The following is a 21774-nucleotide window of genomic DNA, read 5'->3' on the forward strand; positions in this document are numbered from 1 at the left end:
AGGTTAATATATATATATATTTATATATATATATTTTTTTAAACCCTTGTACTTTCGGTGTATTGTTTCATAGGTGGAAGAGTGGTAAGGGTGGGCAAGGGGGTCAAGTGACTTGCCCAGGGTCACACAGCTGGGAAGTGTCTGAGGCCGGATTTGAACCTAGGACCTCCCATCTCTAGGCCTGACTCTCACTCCACTGAGCTACCCAGCTGCCCCAAGACAATATATTTTTGAAAACTGCTAATTGTCTTATTAGAAACAACATTAATCATCAATGCATAAATCATTGCTTACTTATTTATAATGAATTCATTTCAGTACATGATCATATTATTTCAGTCCCTCCCTCCTAAGTCCTTTTGATGATCTACCCATTGAGTCTCAAATCCTTTCCTTCATATCATTATAGTTTGTGTGGCTACTATTCCCTTTGATCTGTTTTCACTGTATTATTTTATAATAATTTTTCCATATTCCTCACAGATATCTGTGGTAATTAGATCATAGATTCATTACATGAATATACCACAATCTATTTAACTTGGGAAAGAAGTAATCATAGGATCATTGGACTTAAAGCTCAATGTCCTACTCATCCTCCTCAGGACATTCTCTAGCTCATCAATACTTTTTCTAAACTGTGATACCCAAGCTGTAGTTAGATCTGGGTGGAACAAGGCAGGGCTCTTAACTCTGTTGTTCTGGAACTCAGAATGCAGTCTGAGATTGCATTAGCTGCTTTGGCTGCTATAGCATATCATTGGCTCACACCCAGTTTGCAATCCTTAAAGCTCCCCTTCCCCCTAGATGTTTTTTTTTTTAACATTTATTAATATTCATCCCTAGATGTTTTTAAGATGCGTTTCCCCATCTTTCGTTGTACATACAAAATTGGTTTTCAACCCAAATGTAGAACTTTACATTTATCCTAATTCAACTTCATTTTATTAGATTCTGATCAATAGAGTGTTAACATCTCTTTTAGAACTTGACTCTGTTACCCCTTTCACATCCCAATTCTATAAAAGTCATCTACCATTGTTGTGGAGTCATTTCAGTCATGCCTCTACTCTTTGTGACCCCATTTTGAGTTTGTTTGGGGTTTTTTTGGCAAAGATAGTAGAATGGTTTCTCATTTCCTTCTCCAGCTCATTTTACACTTGAAGAAACTGAGGCAAACAGGGTTAAGTGTCTTGCCCAGGGTCACACAGCTGGGAAGTGTCTAAGACCAAATTTGAATTAATGAAAAGTTCTCCTGAATCCAAATCCAATGCTTTAGCCAAACACCATACCACCTAACTGCCCAATGCCATTTACAACTTTCTCTAAATAAAGATATGGTCCAGGACAGGGCCAAGCACAGATCCTTAAGGGATTCCACTAGAGGATTTCCTGAAAATGAATATTGTCCCATTTGTAACTATTATTTGAGTCTGATTTTTAGAATAACAGTTGCCCTTGTCTTGTACTTCTTCCTTGATTCTCCATGCTGACCCAATGACTCAGTCATCATATCTCAATTTTCAGTACTCTGGACTGCAGTTTATCAGACAGGCAACCATACCTCACTGAAAGTATCTCCCTTGCTATCCCTTACTTATCTGAGGTTACAACTCTGTTAACTAAAAATCAATTCCTTTCCACCCACTCCAAATGTCTCTTTTCTTGGCAGGGGAGAAGAAGCAAAATTAGAGTTGAGTAGTTCTTCCTTCTCTCTATTATCTGTTATCATCATTTGAGAACTTTTTAATCCCTTCTTTGTTATTCCTCATATCCTCAAAATAACTTAAAATTGTCTTTTATTTTTGTCATCCTCAGTGGGTTATTCTGACCTTTAGAGTTCTAGATGCTCTTCCTTCAGATCCAATCCTGTCATTCTTATTCATCCTTAATTACCTGTCCTTACTCCTAACACCTCTTCTTGGTCCCCCCCCCCAAAAAAACCATTTATTTTCCATATTAGAAGCAATACTCAGCATCAGTTCCAAAGCAGAAGAGTGGTAAGAGTGAGACAAATGGAGTTAAGTGACTTGACCAGGGTCACACAGTTAAGAAGTGTCCAAGGCCAGATTTGAATCCAGAACCTCCTTTCTCCAGACCTGGCACTCTACCCACCAAGCTACCTCGCTGCCCCACTGTTCATGTGATTATAAAAACACAAGTTGATAAGAGAATTCCTCACATATCCACATCTCATCTCTTTAGATAGAACCTCCTTTTCTTCCAAGTTACCATTATGTGTTTTTGTTTCTTTAGAGCAGTGGTTCCCAAACTTTTTTGGCCTACTGCCCCCTTTCCAGAAAAAATATTACTTAGCGTCCCCTGTCACATACTATCACTGCCCCCTTATAGTTATTCACTGTCCCCAAATGCCCCTGTGGCCATCACCGCCTCCCTGGATCGCTGCAGAACCCACCAGGGGGCGGTGGCGCCCACTTTGGGAATCACTGCTTTAGAATTTGTACATGGTGGTTCCTCCTTTTCTCTTTCCTCTACTTCATTCCATTTGAATAAGCCATATCTTTCTATGATGACTATCATCCCAGTCCTGAATTCCATTTCACAAAGTCTCAGTGATACTTTGGGGGTCAAATTTGCCTCATTGAATTTGGTTCTTTAGTTGACCCTGTTTATTACCCATTCTTGGCACATTTGTGTAGAGATACCATATTTTGTTCTTACTGTATTGTAATCTGGAGCATTGTATCCTTGGGAATACAGTTTCTTGTCTTCTATTAATATCCTTTGTTCCTGATACCTTCCACTCTCTGTGATTTCTGGCAAGACAAATCTACTTGAATAGTTTTCTCTCTTCCCTTCAGTTTTTAGCTTGATTTGTTCTATAAAACAGCAGATACAAACTGCCACTCATTAGGTGTGCTTCATCCCTGGCCAAGAGTCTATCCTTCCTATATTCTAAGCCAAAGTTCCAGAACAAAAATCCTATTCTGAGACAATATTTTCTCATCTAGTCCTTCATTTCCCAAATCCAGATCTAAATTTATTCATGATTCCAAAGAAAATAGCACCTGAGCCCTTCTTTTTGTTTGTTTCCTGTCCAGGATTCCATGATCCGATGCAATGCCTTCTGGGTTCCTTCTGATGTATTTTAACACTAAGATAAGGAAGCCTGCAGGGTAGAAGGGTAGAGAATGGTCATATTTAGAGTTTCAGGGAGATGAAGTGTGTGGGACAAGATAAAGGGCATGAAGCCATTCATTCATTCATTCATTCATTGGACAGTTATTAATTAAGCACATGTTATGTGCAACCCACTGTGCTAAATGCTTGGGGGATTTGGAAGGAAATTAGACATAGTCCCTTTCCTCAGAGTAGTATAAGAACCCAAAGTTGGGATGGGGAGAAGCCGATGGGGTAGGATAGGATGGTGAGGCAACAGCAGAATTGCCAAGGACGGAGCAGAGGCAGGAGGCAGAGTATAGGAGACAGAGGTCCCAGGGGGCCAAGGCCATCGATTCAGAACTCAGGATTGGAGATAATTCAGAACTAACCCACCCCCCTGTGACATCACTTGAGGGGGGTGGAGATGGAACAAAAAGAGGGGTCCCCGCCCTGGGCTAAACAGCCTGAGAGTGTCTGGGGAGCTGATTCAACAAGGCTAAGTGCTAGGGTTTCCTGGCTTAAAGCAAAGAACTTAAAGGGCTTCCTGTGCCTCTGAGCTGCTCCCTTACTGGACTATCTTTTTTTCTTTTTTCCTGTCTCCTTCAACCTCCCTGCCTGGAGACCTTTCCTCTCCAGGGGTCTGCTATCAGTCTCTCCTTCAGGGACAGCTGCTTCTGCCTCCCCCAAACAGCTTCTGAGTGCTTTCTCAGCATGAACTGCATCTCCGACTTCTTCACCTATGAGACTACCAAGTCTGTGGTGGTGAAGAGTTGGACCATTGGGATCATTAATCGAGCTGTGCAGCTTCTCATCATCTCGTACTTTGTGGGGTGAGTCTGTGCTTCTAGCCCAGTGGGGTGAGGGCAGCTCTAGCCACACTCGGTTTTAGGGAGGGGTACGCTTTTCGCTCTCTCCTCTCCTCACCCCTTGGTTTTGATTCATCCTTCAAGGCTTCTCCTCTCTTAAGAGTGAGGCTTTTCATCCCAGGAGGCAGGTCCTAAAGAAATAAATCCCAGGCCCGATTTGGAGTCTCGTCTCTGCATGTTCCAGGGAGTGAGGTTCAAATGGTGCCCCTTCTTTGGGACGAGAGATCGTGTGGGTGTCTTCTCTCATCTCTTACTCAACTCCTGTTCCAGGAAATGGGCACAGATCCCCAAACTCCCTCTTGAGTGCAGAAAAAAATAAGTCCTTGGTGACTAGGAAGTGGGGAGGAGCACCCAGGCATGTCCCAAAGGCCAGGGCAGAATGTAAGACGAGCAAGGGAGGGAAGACAGTAAGAGTGTGAGGCAGGGATGATGAAGATCCAGGGCTGAAAATGGAAAGGAAAGAGTTCTAAATAGGATGAGGGGGACCAAGGTCATGTTAAAGAAATAGAGGCATCCTTTGCCCTTGTCTAGGAGATAGAGGAGAGGAGAGCTGTCCCTTGGGGACAACAAGGACTAGGGCACACAGGAATAATAGCCATTAGGCAGAGGCAGAGTTGCTAAAAGGGGGGGTGGGGTGGGGCAGGAGGCTAGACAATTCCTTCAGTTACTCTGGTCCTCTGTCCTTCCTTAGGAAACAGGAAATTATCATCCTTATCTAAAAAGCATCCATCAAATGTGTGCTTGTCCCCTGGCCCCGTGTTGAAGAATATATCCTGGAGAGAGTGCTTGCAGAGGGCTGATCAATCCTCCCTTGGGAGATTCGAGGTCACTGGGAAGCAGCCTCACCCCAGACTAAAGGGCTCTGGGTAGACAATCTGCCATCAGCCTACTCCATTGGGCCACTATGGTATAAAGATCACAAACAAATCTCAGGAGAGTTCCCTTTCAGCCCAACCTCACTCTGTATGAGGGATGTGGGGGGAGGTCCCTGAGATCACTAACAGAGGTCAAAGGAAAAGAGGTGTCTCTGTGTATTCCAGTATGTTCCAAAGGTTGGAGGAATGTGTACAAGTTGTTGGGATGCATGTTGAGGCACTTGTTAGTGTGAGTCCATGCTTGAGATCATAAGAATGTAAGGTCGTGTGTGTGTGTGTGTGTGTGTGTGTGTGTGTGTGTGTGTGTGTGTGTGTGAGAGAGAGAGAGAGAGAGAGAGAGAGAGAGAGAGAGAGAGAGAGAGACAGAGACAGAGACAGAGACAGAGACAGAGACAGAGAGAGAGACAGACAGACAGACAGACAGACAGACAGACAGGCACAGACAGACAGACACAGAGACACAGAGACAGAGGAAGGGAATGAGGGATGGAGGGAGGAAGAGAAAAAAGAAGAGAAGGGGAAGAAAAGGGAAGGAGAGAGAGAAAGAGAGAAAGAGGGAGGAGACAGACAGAGGGAGAGGAAGAAAGGGAGGGTGAAAGACAGAAACAGAGGGAGAAGGGAGAGAAGGAGGAAGGGAGAGAGGGAAGGAGAGAAAGAGAGAGGGAGAGACAAAGAGAGAGAGTGGGGAGGGAGAAAGAGAGGGAGAGACAGAGAGAGACAGAAGAAGGGAAGGAGGGAGGGAGGAAGAAAGAGAGGAAGACAAGGGGAAGAGAGGGATGAGAGAGAGGAGAGAAAGAGAGGGAGACAGAGACAGAGGGAGAGGAAGGGAGGGAGGAAGAGAGAGAAGAAGGGGAGAGATGGGGAGGGAGAGAAACAGAGAGGGGAGGAAGGGAGGAAAGGAGAGAAAAAGGGAGGGAGAGAAAGAGAAGGGGAGAGACAAAGACAGATAGAGGGGGAGAGGGAGATACAGAGAGAGACAGAGGAAGGGAAGGAGGAAGAAAGAGAGGAAGACAAGAGGAAGAGAGAGGGATGAAAGAGAGGAGAGAAAGAGGGGGAGACAGAGAGAGAGAGAGAGGGAGGGAGGAAGAGAGAGAGGGAGAGGGAGAGATGGGGAGGGAGAGAAACAGAGAGGGGAGGAAGGGAGGAAAGGAGAGAAAAAGGGAGGGAGAGAAAGAGAAGGGGAGAGACAAAGACAGATAGAGGGGGAGAGGGAGGAAGAGACAGAGAGAGAGATCAATTCCAAATGGTAGTGCATCTACAAGTGATGAGAAGCTTTGCTCACTCAAGGATGGGATAGAGTATGTGCATTGGTGTGTGTATGTGTGTGTGTGTGTGTGTGTGTGTGTGTGTGAGAGAGAGAGAGAGAGAGAGAGAGAGAGAGAGAGAGAGAGAGAGAGAGAGAGAGAGAGAGAGAGAGAGAGAGAGAAATGGTGCTAAAATACCAAGCTGGGGGAAGGGAGAGGACTGGGCTGAGTGTATTGATGTAACTGGTATGGGCTGCTCCATAGGGATCTGTCAGAGGCAGAGATGGATGGGGCTTGACGTTGGGAAGCCAGAACACCTCCCCCTCAGGAGGAAGCTGGAGGAAGACCGGTTGAACTCTAGCCCTTAAAAGATGACGATAGAGAAGGAAAGAGCTAGAACCTGGGAACCTGAAGTAGCTAGATGGCCCAATGGATTCAAGGCTGGACTTGGAGTCAGGAAAAGCTAAGCACAATTACTGCCCAAGATACTTCCTAGCTCTGGACAAGTCACTTAAACCCTCAGCCTCAGTTTCCTCATCTTTAAATCAATTAAGATGGCATAAGTAAAGTGCTTAGCAAACTTTAAAGTACTATATTGTTGTTGTTCAGTCATTTCCAATTCTTCAAGAACCTCTTTGGAGTTTTCCTAGCAAAGGTACTGAAGTACTTTGCCCTTTCCTTCTTCAGCTCATGATGAGGAAACGGAGGCAAATAGATTCAAGAGACTTGCCTAAGGTCACACAGCTAGTTAAGTGTGTGAGGCTGAATTTGAACTCAGGTCTTTATTCACCGCACCCCCTAGCTACCTAAAAGCATTCTATAAATCCAAGCTCTTACAGGGGTGGAAAGAGCAAGGCTAGCAGGAAAGGCAGAGTGCCTGGGGAGGTCACTAATTCCTGCCCTGATAGGACTATTAGGACTAGACTTAAAAAACACCTCCAAAGACCAAGTAACTCAGTGGACAAGCTGGTCCTTCTACTAAGTGCTTATAATGTGTAAGGCAGAAAGTCAGCGGTGTGGTTAATGGAAGGTCAACGCCGGAGTCCCAAAGGCATGGGTTCGAGGTCTGCCTGTGAAACTTGCTGACGGCGTAACCGCGGTGGGCTCACTTAGCCTCCTCCGGCTGGAAGCAGCTCTCAGTTCCAGAAGGGTTGCTGAGCTGGATCGGGGAAAGGAGTTTGCACGCCTGGAGTTCCCCGCAGCCCTGAAGTCACAGAAATGGCTTCCCTTCCCCCAGGGGATATCGGAGAGTCCGAAGTCAAATGGCTTCATGTCTCATCTATTAAATGGAGGAGGAGCGGGGGCAGCCTCGATGGTCTCGGACTGTCCTTCCGCCTCTAAAGCCTGGGATGGACGATGGCTCCGCGGTGTCGCTTCCACCATTCCGATTTGAGCTGCCTACAAGCAGGGCACTGGCTGGCTCCAGAGTCATTCGATCCCCTCACCAGGGAGCTCTTCTCTTCACGCTCACGCGTGCTTTTCTGGTAACATCTTCAATTTCCCCAGCGTGGAGGACTTCTATGTGGAAACGCCATTCCCGGGAGGTGGGGGGGGGGGGAGGGCTAACCAGCCCTAAACGTACCGCGCCATCTTTAGAGCTCTCTAAGCACGAGGAGGTGAAGCAGCTCGCCGGAGAACACAGAGCCCGAATGTGTCAGAGACAGGATTCGAACCCGTGTCTTCCTGATGCCAAGACTGGCTGTCTACTCACTATGCCAGACTGCCTTTCTGCTGTGCGCACAGTGGATGCGGAATACCTGAATGCATGAGCCCCTCTAGAAACTCCCTGGCAAGTAGCTCTGCAGCTTGAGAATTCCTCTGACACTCTTGGTCTTCATCTAGCTATAGCTGCCATTCACTCTCAGGTTTACAAAGCCCTTTATGAATAGTCCTGGGAGCCAGATGCTAGGGTTAGCATTTCCCATTTTCAGAGAAGGAAAGGGAGGCAGCCAGAGGTGAAGGGACTTGCCCAGGGTCACACAGCTAGCCTGTACCAGACCAGATTTGAGCTTCTGTCCTCCTGACTCCAGAGCCAACACTGTATCCATGCCGCCACCTAGCTGCCAAGCTGCCCAGGTGCCCACAGGTGTCTCATATCAGTGCGTACCCCACCAAGTCCTTCCGACCGCATCTCACTCACCAAAATAAGTCCCGGACCCAGCTAGCTTTTACAATCTTTCCTTCCCTGCTTCCATTTTTTTTTACTCCCTATCCCCCTTGCCTTCCTCTTCTCTTCTGTATTCCAGCTTTTCCTCTCTTGCTCCCACTTCCTGTCTCCCCAAACCCTAGCTCCCTACCACATTCTTCCTAGTCTCCTCAGATCCACACTGGGGAAGGGAAAGGAGGGTGCTGGGTAGCCTGCTGTGGGCTGCTTCCCGCATAGCCCACCTGCCAGAGAGCTGCCACCCGCCTTCCGCTCTATAAATAATAAATCAGGAACATGAGAATAAATATTAAGTCAGAGTGGAGGGGGAAATTCCAATAACCCGACATTCAGGCCTGCGGCACCTCTTTTCCTCCAGCTTTAAGGGACAAGATCATTCTCTCTGAATGCCCTGGAAGTGAAGCATCCCCTGGTTTGGATCTGCCTGGCTGGCATCCTGGGGCCCTGAGGGACCACTGAAAGCCTTCCGCTTGTTATTTAACAGCTAGCTAGCGATGGCAACCAGCCTTGAGCTCGAAGGCTCCCTCTCTACGCAGTCCTCTGGGCCATTTGGAGGCACCCCGGAGGTGGAGGGTTGGGAAAGCGATTGCTTAATTACAACCCAGAGTCCCTAGGCTCTTCCTCCTGAAGTATGGATACGCCAGGGAGATCCTCTGTTAGAGAGTAGAGGGAAGCCAAGAAGGAGGTAGAAGCCAAAATGGCTCCAGGACCTCCTCCTGAAATGCCACTGGGCAGAGGGGAAGGAGGAAGACCTTGTAGGAATGCAGAGGCATCACTGGAAAAATGACTGGACCTGTCATCAGACAAGCTAGTTTTACTCCTGTCTCTGGAGTCATTTACAGGCTTTTTTAAACTCTCTGAGCCTCAGTTTCCTTATTGGGAAAATGGCAGATGGGGCTGACACCCTCATCATCTTTATCATCATTACATGATGGTGATGAAGGAAACAGACATTTATTAAGTACCAGGAACTGTGCTAAATGTCACACAAACATCTCGTGTGAAGTTCACGACACTGCTGGGATTCCGAGGTTCTATTATTATTCTTTGTTCCACAGACAGGGAAACTGAGGCAAATAAAGGTCAAGTAATATACCCAAGATCATCCAACTTGGAAATGCCTGAGTCTGGATTTTAACTCTGATCTTTCTTCCTCCCGGTCCAGCCCTCTCTATTCACTGCAGTGCCTAATTTCCTCTGAGGTTGTTAGGAGGCTCAAGCGAGATTGTTTTTTAAAACACTTAGCAAACTCTATAAATGATCGATATTACCACACCCCGTTGCCCTGGTGATGCCATGATTTAAACCACAATTCAGAAACTGTTCAAGTGTCTTCATGGAATCCTGAGTGACCTGTTTAGATTCTTCCTCCAAAAAGGAGACATGCAGGAGCTTTCAAAGGAGGTGGAGGAGAATAAGTCAAAAAAGATGGAGGGGACAAGAAGAAAGGAATGATGAGTTCAAAACAACTCCCTATTTTTACCACTAAACTAGGGCTTCTTAGCCTTTTTTCAGGCTTATGGACAGGTTTGACAGTAGAAGGAGGCCTTTCTTAGAATAATATTTTGGAGGGTTTTCTTCAGATCAAAATGGAAGGAAATACTCAATTTCAGGAAGAGATCAGTGAAAATGAAGACATAACTTACTCTCCATATTCATAGCCTCCCTGAAATCCTTAAACCCTAGGTGAAGAACTGATGCCCTAAACATACCTCCCTTCCTTTACTTCCCATTTCTTTTTTTTTTTTTTAATTCATACCTTCTGCCTTGGAAACAATACTGAGTATTACACAGTATTGGTTCCAAGGCAGAAGAGAGGTAAGGACTAGGCAGTGGGGGTTAAGTGACTTGTCCAGGGTCATACAGCTAGAAAGTGTCTGAAGCCAGATTTGAATCTAGGATCTCCTGTCTCTGGACCTGGCTCTCAATCCACTGAGCCACCCAGCTGCCCCCTACTTCCCATTTCTATCTAGGATCTTACTATTCTTCTACTCACTCAAGTTAGCAAACTAGGAGTCATCCCTGATGTTCTTTCTCTCTGGCTCACTCCACATCACCACTCATCTGCTGAGGATCTTTGAGTCTCCTTCTAGAACTCCCTCACATGAAACCCACCCGCATCCAGGCTCCTTTCCCTTGTCCTGCAAACTATTGATGGAGCTTCTTCATTGGCCACCCAGCATACAGCTTCTTCCCTTTTCCAGCATCCTCCTCACTCTTGCCAAAATCGTGTTCCAGAAGCCCAGATCTCCCTTCCTTCCTTGACTTCCCATTGCCTCGAAGATGAAATACTGACTTCTCTGTAGAGCTTTCAGAGTCCTTGGTAATGTGTGTCCAGTCCATCTTTTCACATTGATTCCATTATTCTCGCTCCCACCCACTCCCCATTTCAGCCAAACTGGTCTACTTAACTGTTTCCTGTTTGAGACACCCCATCTTCAATCTCTGTGTTCTTGCTCAGGTTTCTCTGGTGCCTAACATGATCTACTTCCTTGCTTCTGCCTCAAGAGTCCCTAATGTCTTTTAAAACAAATACTGATTAAGCATCAGGCATGAGGCTAAATTCTAGGGATTTAAAAGCAAAAAAGGAAACATTCCAAACCCTCTGAATAGCTTCTGTTCTACCATGAGAAACAACAAGCACACCTGCAAACTTACACTAAATGTATAGGGGGAGGGCAGCTAGGTGGTGCAGTGGATAGAGAGCTGGGCCTGGAGTCAGGAAGTCCTGAGTTCAAATCCAGGTTCAGGCACGTACTAGTAAGTAGTGTGTGTGACCCTGGATAGGTCACTTAACTTTTTTTCTCAGTTTCCTCATCTATAAATGAGCTGTAGAAGGAAATGGCAAACTGTTCTAGTATATTTGCTACAAAAACCCAAAATGGGGCCATGAAGAGTCAGACATGACTGCAAAACAATGTAAAATAAATGCAAACTAATTTCCTGGGGGGGGGGGGGGGGGGAGTTGAGAGAAGCCTCTTATAGAAGATTGCATTTGAAATGAGCTTTCAAAGAAACTAAGAATTTTAAAAGGTTGAAGTGAGAAGAGAGGACATTCCAGGCATGAGGGACAGCCCATGCAGAGGAACAGAGAGAGGAGATGGAATGTTATACATAAAGAATGGCAAGAAGATCGGTTTATCTGCAAGGTAGAATTCCTGAAGTTCAGTCATAAGCAATAAGCTTGAAAAAATAAATTGGAGCAAGGTTGTGAAAGCTTCTCAACCCAAACAGAAGAGTTTGTATTTCATCCTAGAGGCAATAGGGAGCTATGGGAGCATGTTGAGCAGGGGAGTAACATGAACAGATCTGCATTTCAGTAATATCACTTTGGCAGTTATGTGGAAGAAGGATTGGAAAAGGGAGAGATTTCAGTTTAATTCGAGTCCTACTTACTCCAATTCTGAATTTCCTCTTTGCAGCTCTTGCATCCCCCTTAAATGAATTTGTTTTGAATCTGTTTATTTTTTATTTACTTCTGTGTCTAAATCTTGTTTTCCCTCCATATATCAAATGTAACCATTTTGAGAGTGGACAGGCTCTGTTTCCGGTTTGCCTTCATATCTTCAGGACCAAGAACATGAGAGACATCTGGGAGGTGCTTAATAGGTGCTTGGTGCAATGAATTGAATGGAAATAGGAATCAGGAATGACATGCATTGTGGAAAAGAAGGAAATGTTCTCCAGAGGAGTCTGAAAATAGGAAGAGTAGGGGGACATCTCTGGGCTCACAGAAAGAGAGAGGCAGAGGCAGAGAGCCAGAGAAAGAGACAGAGAGACAAAAACAGAGAGATGGAGACAGAGAAAGAGAGCCAGAGAAGGAGCCAGAGAGCCAGAGAAGGAGACAGAAACAGNGAGTTTTTAATGGTGAGAATTTTCACTGTGAGTCATAAAACCACCAGTCTGAGCCACTGTGGGCAATGGTTTCTCCACCACTTGGTGGTCCTACAAGATGGGTGAGAAACTGTGGGCAGGAAGTGGAGGAGGGAAATGATTTCAGGGCAGTCCCTCCTTCTGCACGCTGAGCATTCTGAAATCCATTATCCAGAGTAGGGGATGGTGGTCCCAAGCCAAAATGAATTTGGGTTGGCTCAGTGGAGGAAACTGGTCACTGGGTGGCAGCACTGACCAAGAAATCAGGCCTTCGAATCTGGAAACCCGATGCCCACTGCCTCTAGCACTAGGGAGTCCCTCCCCCGGCACCCCTTTTAATTGGCCAGGAGAAGCCTAAGCTTCCTGGCACTTCCCTCCGTGATCCTGATCACCTGAGCCTCAGGGCAAGGCTCTCTGCTTCCCAGATCTCTTGCTTCTTCCTTCTCGTTGCTCCTCATTCCCCAAGTCCTGCACTGGAGTTTAGAATGGGTTGAAGTAGAGTGATCTAGACCTTTCCCTCTCGCCTTCATTGAGACCAGGACCCCAGCATCTGGCTCCTCGGAAAGCCTGTATGCTCCAAGGGATGTGGGCCACACTATGTGAAGGTCTGCATGGTTGCTCTTCTCTCCATTCAGTATCAGACAGACTTGAATTCAAATCCTGTCCCAGACATATACCAGCAGTGTGACTTAGGGTAAATCACTTCACCTCTCTGGGTCTTGGGTTCCTCAGCTATAAAATAAAAGGTTTGCAGTACAAGGTCTCTGAGGCTCCTCTCAGCTTTTGGTCTATGTCTAGTTCCATAGTCTCAGATGATCTCCTACTCCAACATTCTAGGTTCTAAGATCCCTCCCAGTGCTATCATTCTAAGGGGTAAGAAGTCCTAAGGCTTCTAGGAAAGTCTGCTAGGAAATAGAGTTCTTTAAGATCTGCTGGACCTAGGGATGGAAGGTCCCAGGTTCAAATCTGGTCTCAGACACTTCCCAGCTGTGTGACCCTGAGCAAGTCACTTAACACCCCCCCCTTTCCTAGCCCTTATTGCTCTTCTGCATTAGAATTAATACACAGTATTGATTCTGAGATGGAAGGTAAGGGTTTAAAAAAAATCTAAAAGTTATTTCAGCCTTGTTCAACTCTTTGTGACCCTACTTGGGGTTTTCTTGTCCAAGGTATTGGAGGGGTTTGCCATTTCCTTCTCCAGCTCATTTGATAGATGAGGAAACTAAAGCAAACAGGGTTAAGTGACTTGCCCCCAATCTTGGCCTCATTGTCTTTATTTTCATCCCAGTATGATCCATTCCATTTCCCACCTCTCTTCCTTTGCCCAGGCTGTCTCTCATGCCTGGAATGCTTTCACTCCTTACCACTATCTCTAGGAATTCCCCACTCTCTTCAAGGCTCAGTTCAGTTGCCACATCCTAAATGAGGCATTCCCCAAGATGAGAGAAGGGATGAAGAACCTCCTTTCCCAATAAGGCTTCAAAGTCCTTTTTAAAGAAAATAAATTATAGTGTTATTTTATTTTTACATTGCCTAAATTTCTTCCTGTCTTCCTCCTCCTCCCTTTCCCATAGTTCCTTCTCTCATAACCATTTTTTAAGACAAAAAAAAAAGGGAGAGGGGAAAACTGTAGCCAAATCAATCAACATATTTTTTAAAAAGAAAGAAAAAAGCCTACCCTGCTGTGTATTCAGTGTTCTCTACCCATGGGTTCCCTCCCCATCTCTGCAAAAGAGAAGGGAAGTATGTTCTTCTTTCTTCTCTTTGGGACCAAGCTGCTTCTGTATAATTTTGCAATACTCAAAGCGTCCTTAGTCTACCTTGTATCCATTTTTAATTCATTTTTCTGTGAGCAAGATGTTTCCCCCCAGTAGAACGTAAGCTCCTTGAGGACAAGGACCATCTCTTGAATCTTTGCATCCCCCAGTGCCAAGCACAAAGAAACTACTAAGTGACTGCTTGCTTAGTTGAAGTAGGAGAGAGGCTGATTTAGTCAATAAGTGATGCCAACAAGCATCTATTAAGCCACTGTCATAGGTCCAACCCTGAGGATGCAAAGAAAGTCAAAGCATGGTTCCTGAACTCAAGGAGCTCCCATTCTGATGGGGAAGACAACATCCAAACAACTGTGTCCACAAAAGGTATAAGCCTGGCAAAGAGGAGGTAATCTGAGAGGGAAGGCACTTTTTAAAAAATCCTTAACTTCCAGCTTAGAATTCATACTAGATACTGGTTCCAAGGCAGAAAAGCTGTAAGGACTAGGCAATGGGAGTTAAGTGACTTGCCCAGGGTCACACAGCTGAGAAGTGTCGAAGGTCAGATTTGAACCAAGGACCTCCTATTTCCAGGTCTGGCTCTCTATCCATTGAGCAACCCAGCTGCTCCTCACATGGTGATCTTGGGAAGGAAGGGGAACATTTCTCCTGGCATTTTTTCTGTCTTTGAAGATATACAAATATTCCAGGAAAGATAGGCTGGCTTGGTAGAGTGGCCATCCTTGGAGTTGCAGAGATCTCGAGGGGCTCTAGGTTTGCCCACCTTGGTGACTCCTTCCCTCTCTCTCCTGTCCTCAGGTGGGTGTTCTTACATGAAAAGGCATACCAGGTGCGGGATACCTCCATTGAGTCTTCAGTGGTGACCAAGGTGAAGGGCTTTGGACGTTATGCCAACCGCGTCATGGATGTGTCTGACTATGTGACCCCACCCCAGGTAAAACCCTTGCAGAGGACCTTGGGGATGGGGGAGGCCAGAATGGGGAGCTCTGGAAAAGAAGAGAAGGAGGCAGTGATGCTGGACTCCAGACCAGAGACGGAGAAGGTCTTGAGACTGCTGAGTTTAGGTCCTCCTAGAACTCTAAGATTTGAGGAAATGATTATCTATTGGAATGGGGGGAAAGTCTTGCCATTGTAAACATGAGCCTGAGGGAAAGGAAAACTGGGTTCTAACAAATTCTTGTTTTGTATTTCTGAGTATCACACAACTTTTCTAGGCCTCAGTTTCCCCAACTACTAAGTAGAAATAAAAATGTTGCCCTACGGCATATGAATAATAATGGTGGATAATTACAAAAGACTTAAGGCTACAAAACACCATAAATAGATCAAATATCTCATTTGAACTTCACAACAACTTGGAGAGGTAGATATCTCAGGCATTATTATTCCCATTCTACAGCAGAGGAAACAGGCTCAGAAAGGAAAGTGACTTACAGATGGTCATACAGCTAGTAAATGCTAGAGGTGGGATTTGAACCCAAGAGTTCTGAGAGGATCAAAGGCAGGGATATCTATGAGAGCATTTAAGAAACTGTAATGTAACAGGTTACAAATGTAAAAGCCTTTTCAAACTAGGATTGCATTTTTTCTCCCATCTTCTACTCCAAAGGGGACCTCTGTCTTTGTCATCATCACCAAACTGATCATCACTGAAAACCAGAGACAAGGATTCTGCCCAGAGGTGAGAGCAGGTGCAGTGGGAGAAGGAAGGGGATGGAGGTAGCAATAATGATAATAAAGGAAGGAAATCCCCCATTGCCTACCCTTACCACTCTTCTGCCTTGGAGCCAATACACAGTATTGACTCCAAGACAGAAGGTAAGGGTTTAAAAAAATTTTTTTTTTGAGTAAGGAAATGAATGAGTTAAAGAGGAGAGAAGAGCATGCTTTTAATGAAGAGAAAGATAGTATTGTAAAAAATCATCCTCTGAATAGAGATAATGGTGCTGCTTAGAAGGGAAGAAGGAGAAGAATTACTGGTGAGAAATTCCTGCAAATGTAAAGGTTGGTGTGAATAAAACAAGGCTAAGGACTTGTCTGGATGGACTGTGGAGCAGCAGAGAAAGTAGGGTCAAAACTAAGAAGCACTAAAGTCTGCTATATTTGTCTAGAGCAGGGGTTCCTAAACTTTTTTGGCCTCCTGCCCCCTTTCCAGAAAAAATATTACTTAGCCCCCTGGAAATTACTTTTTTGTAATTTTAATAGCAATTAATAGGAAAGATAAATGCACCTGTGCCCATCACCGCTCCGCCCTGGATCGCCCACTTTGGGAATCACTGATCTAGATGATGGGTGCATGAGGAGGGTGTGTGTGTTTTAATGACATCCGTGGCCTTTAACTTCTCAAGTCCCATCGGCTGGAAAGCTCTCACCATCACAGCCTTTACTTTTCTCCATGACAATGGCCGAGTCCAGAGCAGAGGTGGCCACACATACCCTCCCCTTTTATTACAATTATCTTATATTACATATGTAAATATCTTATGCTGTAGTACATAAACCATACTATGCCTTGGCACTGATACTTGGTATGGACTCTAATTGAGAAGCTGAGGGTTTAAGAAAATGGTCCCTGGCCTCCTGGAGTTGGTTTTCTCCTGGAGAGGGAGTTGGGGTGCAGGAAGTGGGAGGACAATACACACACTGACAAGTAATTCTAAAGTACCAACAAGATAAATGCCAAGTCATTTCTTGGCTATGGCCCCTCAGTAACTGGGGGGAAAGGTTACTCCAAGGCAGGGCATCTTCAAGGAAATCAGGGGTTCCAGGAGGCAGGGGGGAGGCCAGCAACAGGTGTAGCCTGGAGGACAGTCTATGGAAAGGGCCAGAAAGGAGAGATCAAGGACACAGCCAGACAGCCAGTTAATGACAGTTATCAAGTGCTTTAAACACTAAACAAAGGTCATAAGGAGCCATTGAAGTGACTTGAGCAGAGGAGTTACATGGTCAGAGGTGTAGAACACTTATTTGGCAGCTGGGTAAAAGATGGATTGCAGAAGAAAGGAGGGGAGAAGCCTGGCCCCTGCCCCCTTGAGAGATTTCTGAAAGTTCAAGGGGGGTAAGGGGTGCCAAAAGGGTGCTCCATCATAGTGTCTGTCCCCCGGTCATGTCTCTGTGCAGAATGAGGAGAAGCACTCTTGTACCACGGACAGAGACTGCAAGGCAGAGAGCTTCACTGGTGGAGGTAAGTGTGTCCCTGCATGTCACCGCCCAAGATGCTGGGAAGGAAACAGAGCTAACACTAGGGGAGAGCCTAATCCCAACAGTCTTTACTACCCAAAGCAATAGGGGGCTGGATAGAAAATCTATCCAATTTTCTTCCTTCCTTCCTTCCTTCCTTCCTTCCTTCCTTCCTTCCTTCCTTCCTTCCTTCCTTCCTTCCTTCCTTCCTTTCTTCCTTTCTTTCNTTCTTTCTTTCTTTCTTTCTTTCTTCCTTCCTTCCTTCCTTTCTTTTTTAAGCCCTTACCATCCATTTTAGAATCAATACTTCGTATCAGCTCCAAGGCAGAAGAGTGGTAAGGGCTAGGCAATAGGGGTTAAGTGACTTGCCCAGGGTCACACAGCTAGGAAGTAGATTACCTTTTAATAATAATAGTTAACATCCCTGGTGCCCCATCATTACAGTATCTAAGGCCAAGTTTGAACCCAGGACCTCCCTAGCTCAGAAAGGGTAATGGGATGGGCCTCTGGGTGATGCAGCCATTATTCCCTCCCAGGCATCCTCACTGGCCGCTGTGTGAACTACAGCTCAAAGCTGAGAACCTGTGAGGTCCAAGGCTGGTGCCCTGTGGAAGTGGACACAGTGAAGATGTAAGAGCCGGGTAGCCTGATCCCCCCGCCAAGATGGAAGAAGATGACATGGCCCCAGACATGCCCTGACCCCAACGCATGTGCCCTTGTAGAGGCCCCGGGAATTCCTCATTCTCTGAGCTCCCTTTGCCTGCCCACAGCCTTCTCCTCATCTTCCTGAGTGCTACCCTAAGGCAGAGATTCGGAGTTTTCCCTTTAATAATGAAAAGCCCCATTTCTACAGGGTTGGGGCCATGGCTGTATGCCCTCTGGGGGATCAACTCCCTATTGCCACCCAGGTAGAGGAGCTCATTGGCCTGGGCTTCCCACCCCTCCTGGAGGGGCTCAGTGCTCTGCTTTCATCCTACAGGCCCATCATGATGGAAGCGGAGAACTTCACCATCTTTATCAAGAACAGCATCCGCTTCCCTCTCTTCAACTTTGAAAAGTGAGTCTTAGATGCCATATCTAGAACCCAGTCTGCAACTCCCCCCCCATCTCTGCCTTCATCCTCTGTCCCTGAAGCTTCCATCCTTCCATCTTTTCCCTTCCCTTTCCTGCCCAATACCCAGATCCCTCTCCACTGCTCCCTTTATTCTTCCTCTTAGAACTGAATGCATAACTTACTATTCTTTCTCCATTTTTTCCCCATCCAGATCCCAGCTATGACCTCTTTCCACTTCTCTTCATTTCCTCTTAGAACTTCTCTATAGCTCCCCCCACCCTTCTCCCTCTGTGAATCTGGCTAGACAGGAGGACATGAGATAAATGTACCTGGTGACATTCGTTTTTGCTTCTTTTGGAAAGTTTTTTGCCCTTTCTTGTCATCTAGATTGAGGAAGGGAGCAAGGAGGCTTCTCTACACCCTTCCCCATCTAGGCTTCCCTTGAACCACCTCTAGGTGATTAGCTAGTACTTTGGGGCCTCTGGTCTCCTGGGTCCCAGAGAGAACAATGGCTCACTTTTACACAGGGCTTTAAGATTTACAGTCCATTTTCCCTACTATCACCCTGTGACGGTGGTAGTGTACCTATTATTGTGCCCATCTTATGGTGTTTAAATGCTTTGGTCAGGGCCACCCAGCTGGTAAGCCTCAGGGCCAGGATGAGAATTCAGGCCTCCCAACTCCAAGTTAAGTACAAATGAGTGATGTTACAAATTACCAAATTGTTCAATCATGGTAATAATAATATATAACTATATCACTATATATATTTTATAATATAATATATGAACATATATTATAAAAATAATATAACATAAATCTATATTGGGTCTAGTACAGGAATCCTCCAGGGATACCTCAAGGCCCAGAGGATGCTAAATGAAAGTCCAGTTTTTCCCTCTGGCCCTTGTCAACCCGTCCCTGATTTTTCTCCTCTCACCTAGGTTCTCTTCTCTTTTTTTTTCTTCTCCCTCCTAGAGGAAACTTGCTACCCAACCTCACCTCTGCAGACATAAAGAAATGCCATTTTCACCCTGAAAAGGCTCCTTTCTGCCCCATCCTTCGAGTAGGTGATGTGGTCAAGTTTGCAGGACAAGATTTTGCCAAGCTCGCCAACACGGTAAGGACTCTATTCTCTTGTACCATGTGGTGCCAGCACTTCCTCTAACTTCTGAGGCCTGTGACACTATAACCCACTGAGTTTCCAAAGACTGGATATGGTCCAGAAACCTTGCCCAAGACCCCAACCCACCAACTTCCTCTACTTTTTAGGTATCTTTTGACTCTTGAAAGTCTTACATCTCAGCCTCTGCTTTCCATTGTGTGCAGTGGGCAAAATGAACACCATACCCACTCTATCTTCTGAGAGTGGTCAAGCCTTTTAAGATGTCCAAGAATACTTAAATATATGTATATGTACATAGAGATAGATAGACAGATAGATAGATAGATAGATAGATAGATAGATAGATAGATAGATGGATGGATAGATAGACAGCATAAGGACAGGTAGGTGGATCAGTAGATAGAGAGCCAGACTTGGAGATGAGAGGTTCTGGGTTCTTCTTCTCTGATACTTCCTAGCTATGTGACCCTGAAAAGTCACTTAACCCCCATTGCCTAGCCTTACTACTTTTCTGCCTTGGAACCAATACATAATATTGATTCTAAGACAGAGGGAAAGGATTCAAATATGTATATAGAAAGAAACAGAAAGATGTATATAGATAGACAGAAAAATGGATGGACAGACAGATAGATGATGATAATGTTGATGAATATAATGACGATAGATAGATGTATGGATAGATAGGTGGATGGATGGATAGAGAATAGATAGATAGATAGATAGATAGATAGATAGATAGATAGATAGATAGATGGATGGATAGATGGATGGATAGATAGATGACAGATAGAAAGGTGGGTAAATGGATGATNGATGGATAGATGGATGGATAGATAGATGACAGATAGAAAGGTGGGTAAATGGATGATTGGATGAATAAATAGATTATAGATGGTTGGATGGATAGATAGATAGATGATAGATAGATGGATGGATGGATAGATAGGTGGATGGATGTGCAAAAGACCTGCTTTCGTAGGACATGAAACTTGGGGGCGAGGTGGCAGTGGTGTGATTGAATGAGCACAGCCAGAGATTCAGATGGTATTCACAGAGGCTGTCCTACTGCCATCTGCTGACTTCTTTATTTATACTTTTTCTTTTCTTATAGTTACATACAGTGTTGTTATGGATATTCCATAATCAATATACATCTTTTCTTGGAGATAGTGAATAAGTCATATACCAACCTTGTTACCAACAACCTTGTTACTAACAACTTTGTTACTAACAACTTTTCAAGGTGTGTTTATTTGTCTCCTTGGCTATGGGGTAGAGAAAGCAATCCAGTCAGTGGAATGGGACGTAACAACCTTTGAGGGCAATTTCTTCATTTATTATCCATTGTTAACTACCAAATCAAGGATCAGGAAGGGGAGAAACTTGGTATGTTTTTGCAGGCACCTGTGTATCTAAGTTAGGGTTTTTAAATCTTTAACATTAACTCACTATTTGCTGGTTTGTTATAGGAAGACTTTAAGGGATTTCTGTATTATTACATATAAAGGTGGGGCTTTTCCTAGGAGTTTGTAGGAGGCTTGTAAGGGTTCTAATAATAGCCTACAGTGTTCTTCTGTATTTCCCTGGGACTTAGTGGGGATATTAATCACTAAATAGGGAGTGTTGGTAAGAAAAGAGTCATACAGGAAGGCATGGGTGGGAATCCATCCTCCTTTAAATCTTGCCTTGCAGATTTCAGGGTCCACACTTGACCTTGTCATCCAATGTGAACTCAATAGCCCTAGGCATAGATGGATAGATAGATAGAGGATAGATAGATAGATAGATAGAAAGGTGGGTAGATTGATGATTAGATGAATAGATAGATGATAGATGGATGGATGGATGGATAGATAGATAGATGATAGATGGGTGGATGGATGGATAGATAGGTGGATGGATGAATAGATAGAGAATAGATAGATAGTTAGAACGATAGATGATAGAGGAGAGGGGGGTTTTAGGATATTTAGTTAATACAATGGATAGACATAATGCTAGACATGAAGTCAAGACTTGAGTTTGAATTCTACCTCAAATATCTTCTAGTTGTGTGAGCAGTAACCAATTACTTAACCTCTCAACTTCAGTTTCCATCTATAAAATGGGCCTAATAATAAGAGCATCTCTCTCACAGGGTTATTGTGAACATTAAAGGAGATCAAATCTATAAGATGCCTCACCACTCTAAACAACCATAAAAATGCTAGTTATATTCATTATTATTATTGTCATCATCATCATCATCATCATCATCATCATTATTATTATTATTATTATTATTATTATAACAATGTCTGATTTCTCTCCTCAGGGAGGAGTCCTAGGCATTAAGATTGGATGGGTCTGTGACTTGGACAGGTCTTCAGATCAGTGCATCCCCAAATATTCCTTCACCCGGTTAGATGGAATTTCTGAGAAGAGCAATGTCTCTCCTGGCTACAACTTCAGGTAATCCCATTAAGAGATTGGAGCAGAGATATGTTATGTC

The 21774-nt window shown here is 44.8% G+C and overlaps 1 protein-coding gene across 1 annotated transcript in view; it reads left to right on the forward strand.

The window, feature by feature from the left end:
• The first annotated feature begins 3834 nt into the window (after positions 1-3834).
• The window catches only part of P2RX3 (purinergic receptor P2X 3), a 37270-nt gene continuing 19330 nt past the window's right edge, over positions 3835-21774 (forward strand). Inside the window, exons 1-8 of the mRNA XM_044681213.1 lie at positions 3835-3953; positions 14719-14854; positions 15530-15601; positions 17041-17104; positions 17637-17730; positions 18080-18157; positions 19133-19274; positions 21598-21734. Coding sequence (XP_044537148.1) covers positions 3835-3953; positions 14719-14854; positions 15530-15601; positions 17041-17104; positions 17637-17730; positions 18080-18157; positions 19133-19274; positions 21598-21734 — 842 coding nt within the window. The remainder of the gene's footprint in view (positions 3954-14718; positions 14855-15529; positions 15602-17040; positions 17105-17636; positions 17731-18079; positions 18158-19132; positions 19275-21597; positions 21735-21774) is intronic.

This window comes from Gracilinanus agilis, chromosome 6 (genome assembly GCF_016433145.1).
Source record: "Gracilinanus agilis isolate LMUSP501 chromosome 6, AgileGrace, whole genome shotgun sequence".
In the NCBI taxonomy this organism is placed as follows: domain Eukaryota; kingdom Metazoa; phylum Chordata; class Mammalia; order Didelphimorphia; family Didelphidae; genus Gracilinanus; species Gracilinanus agilis.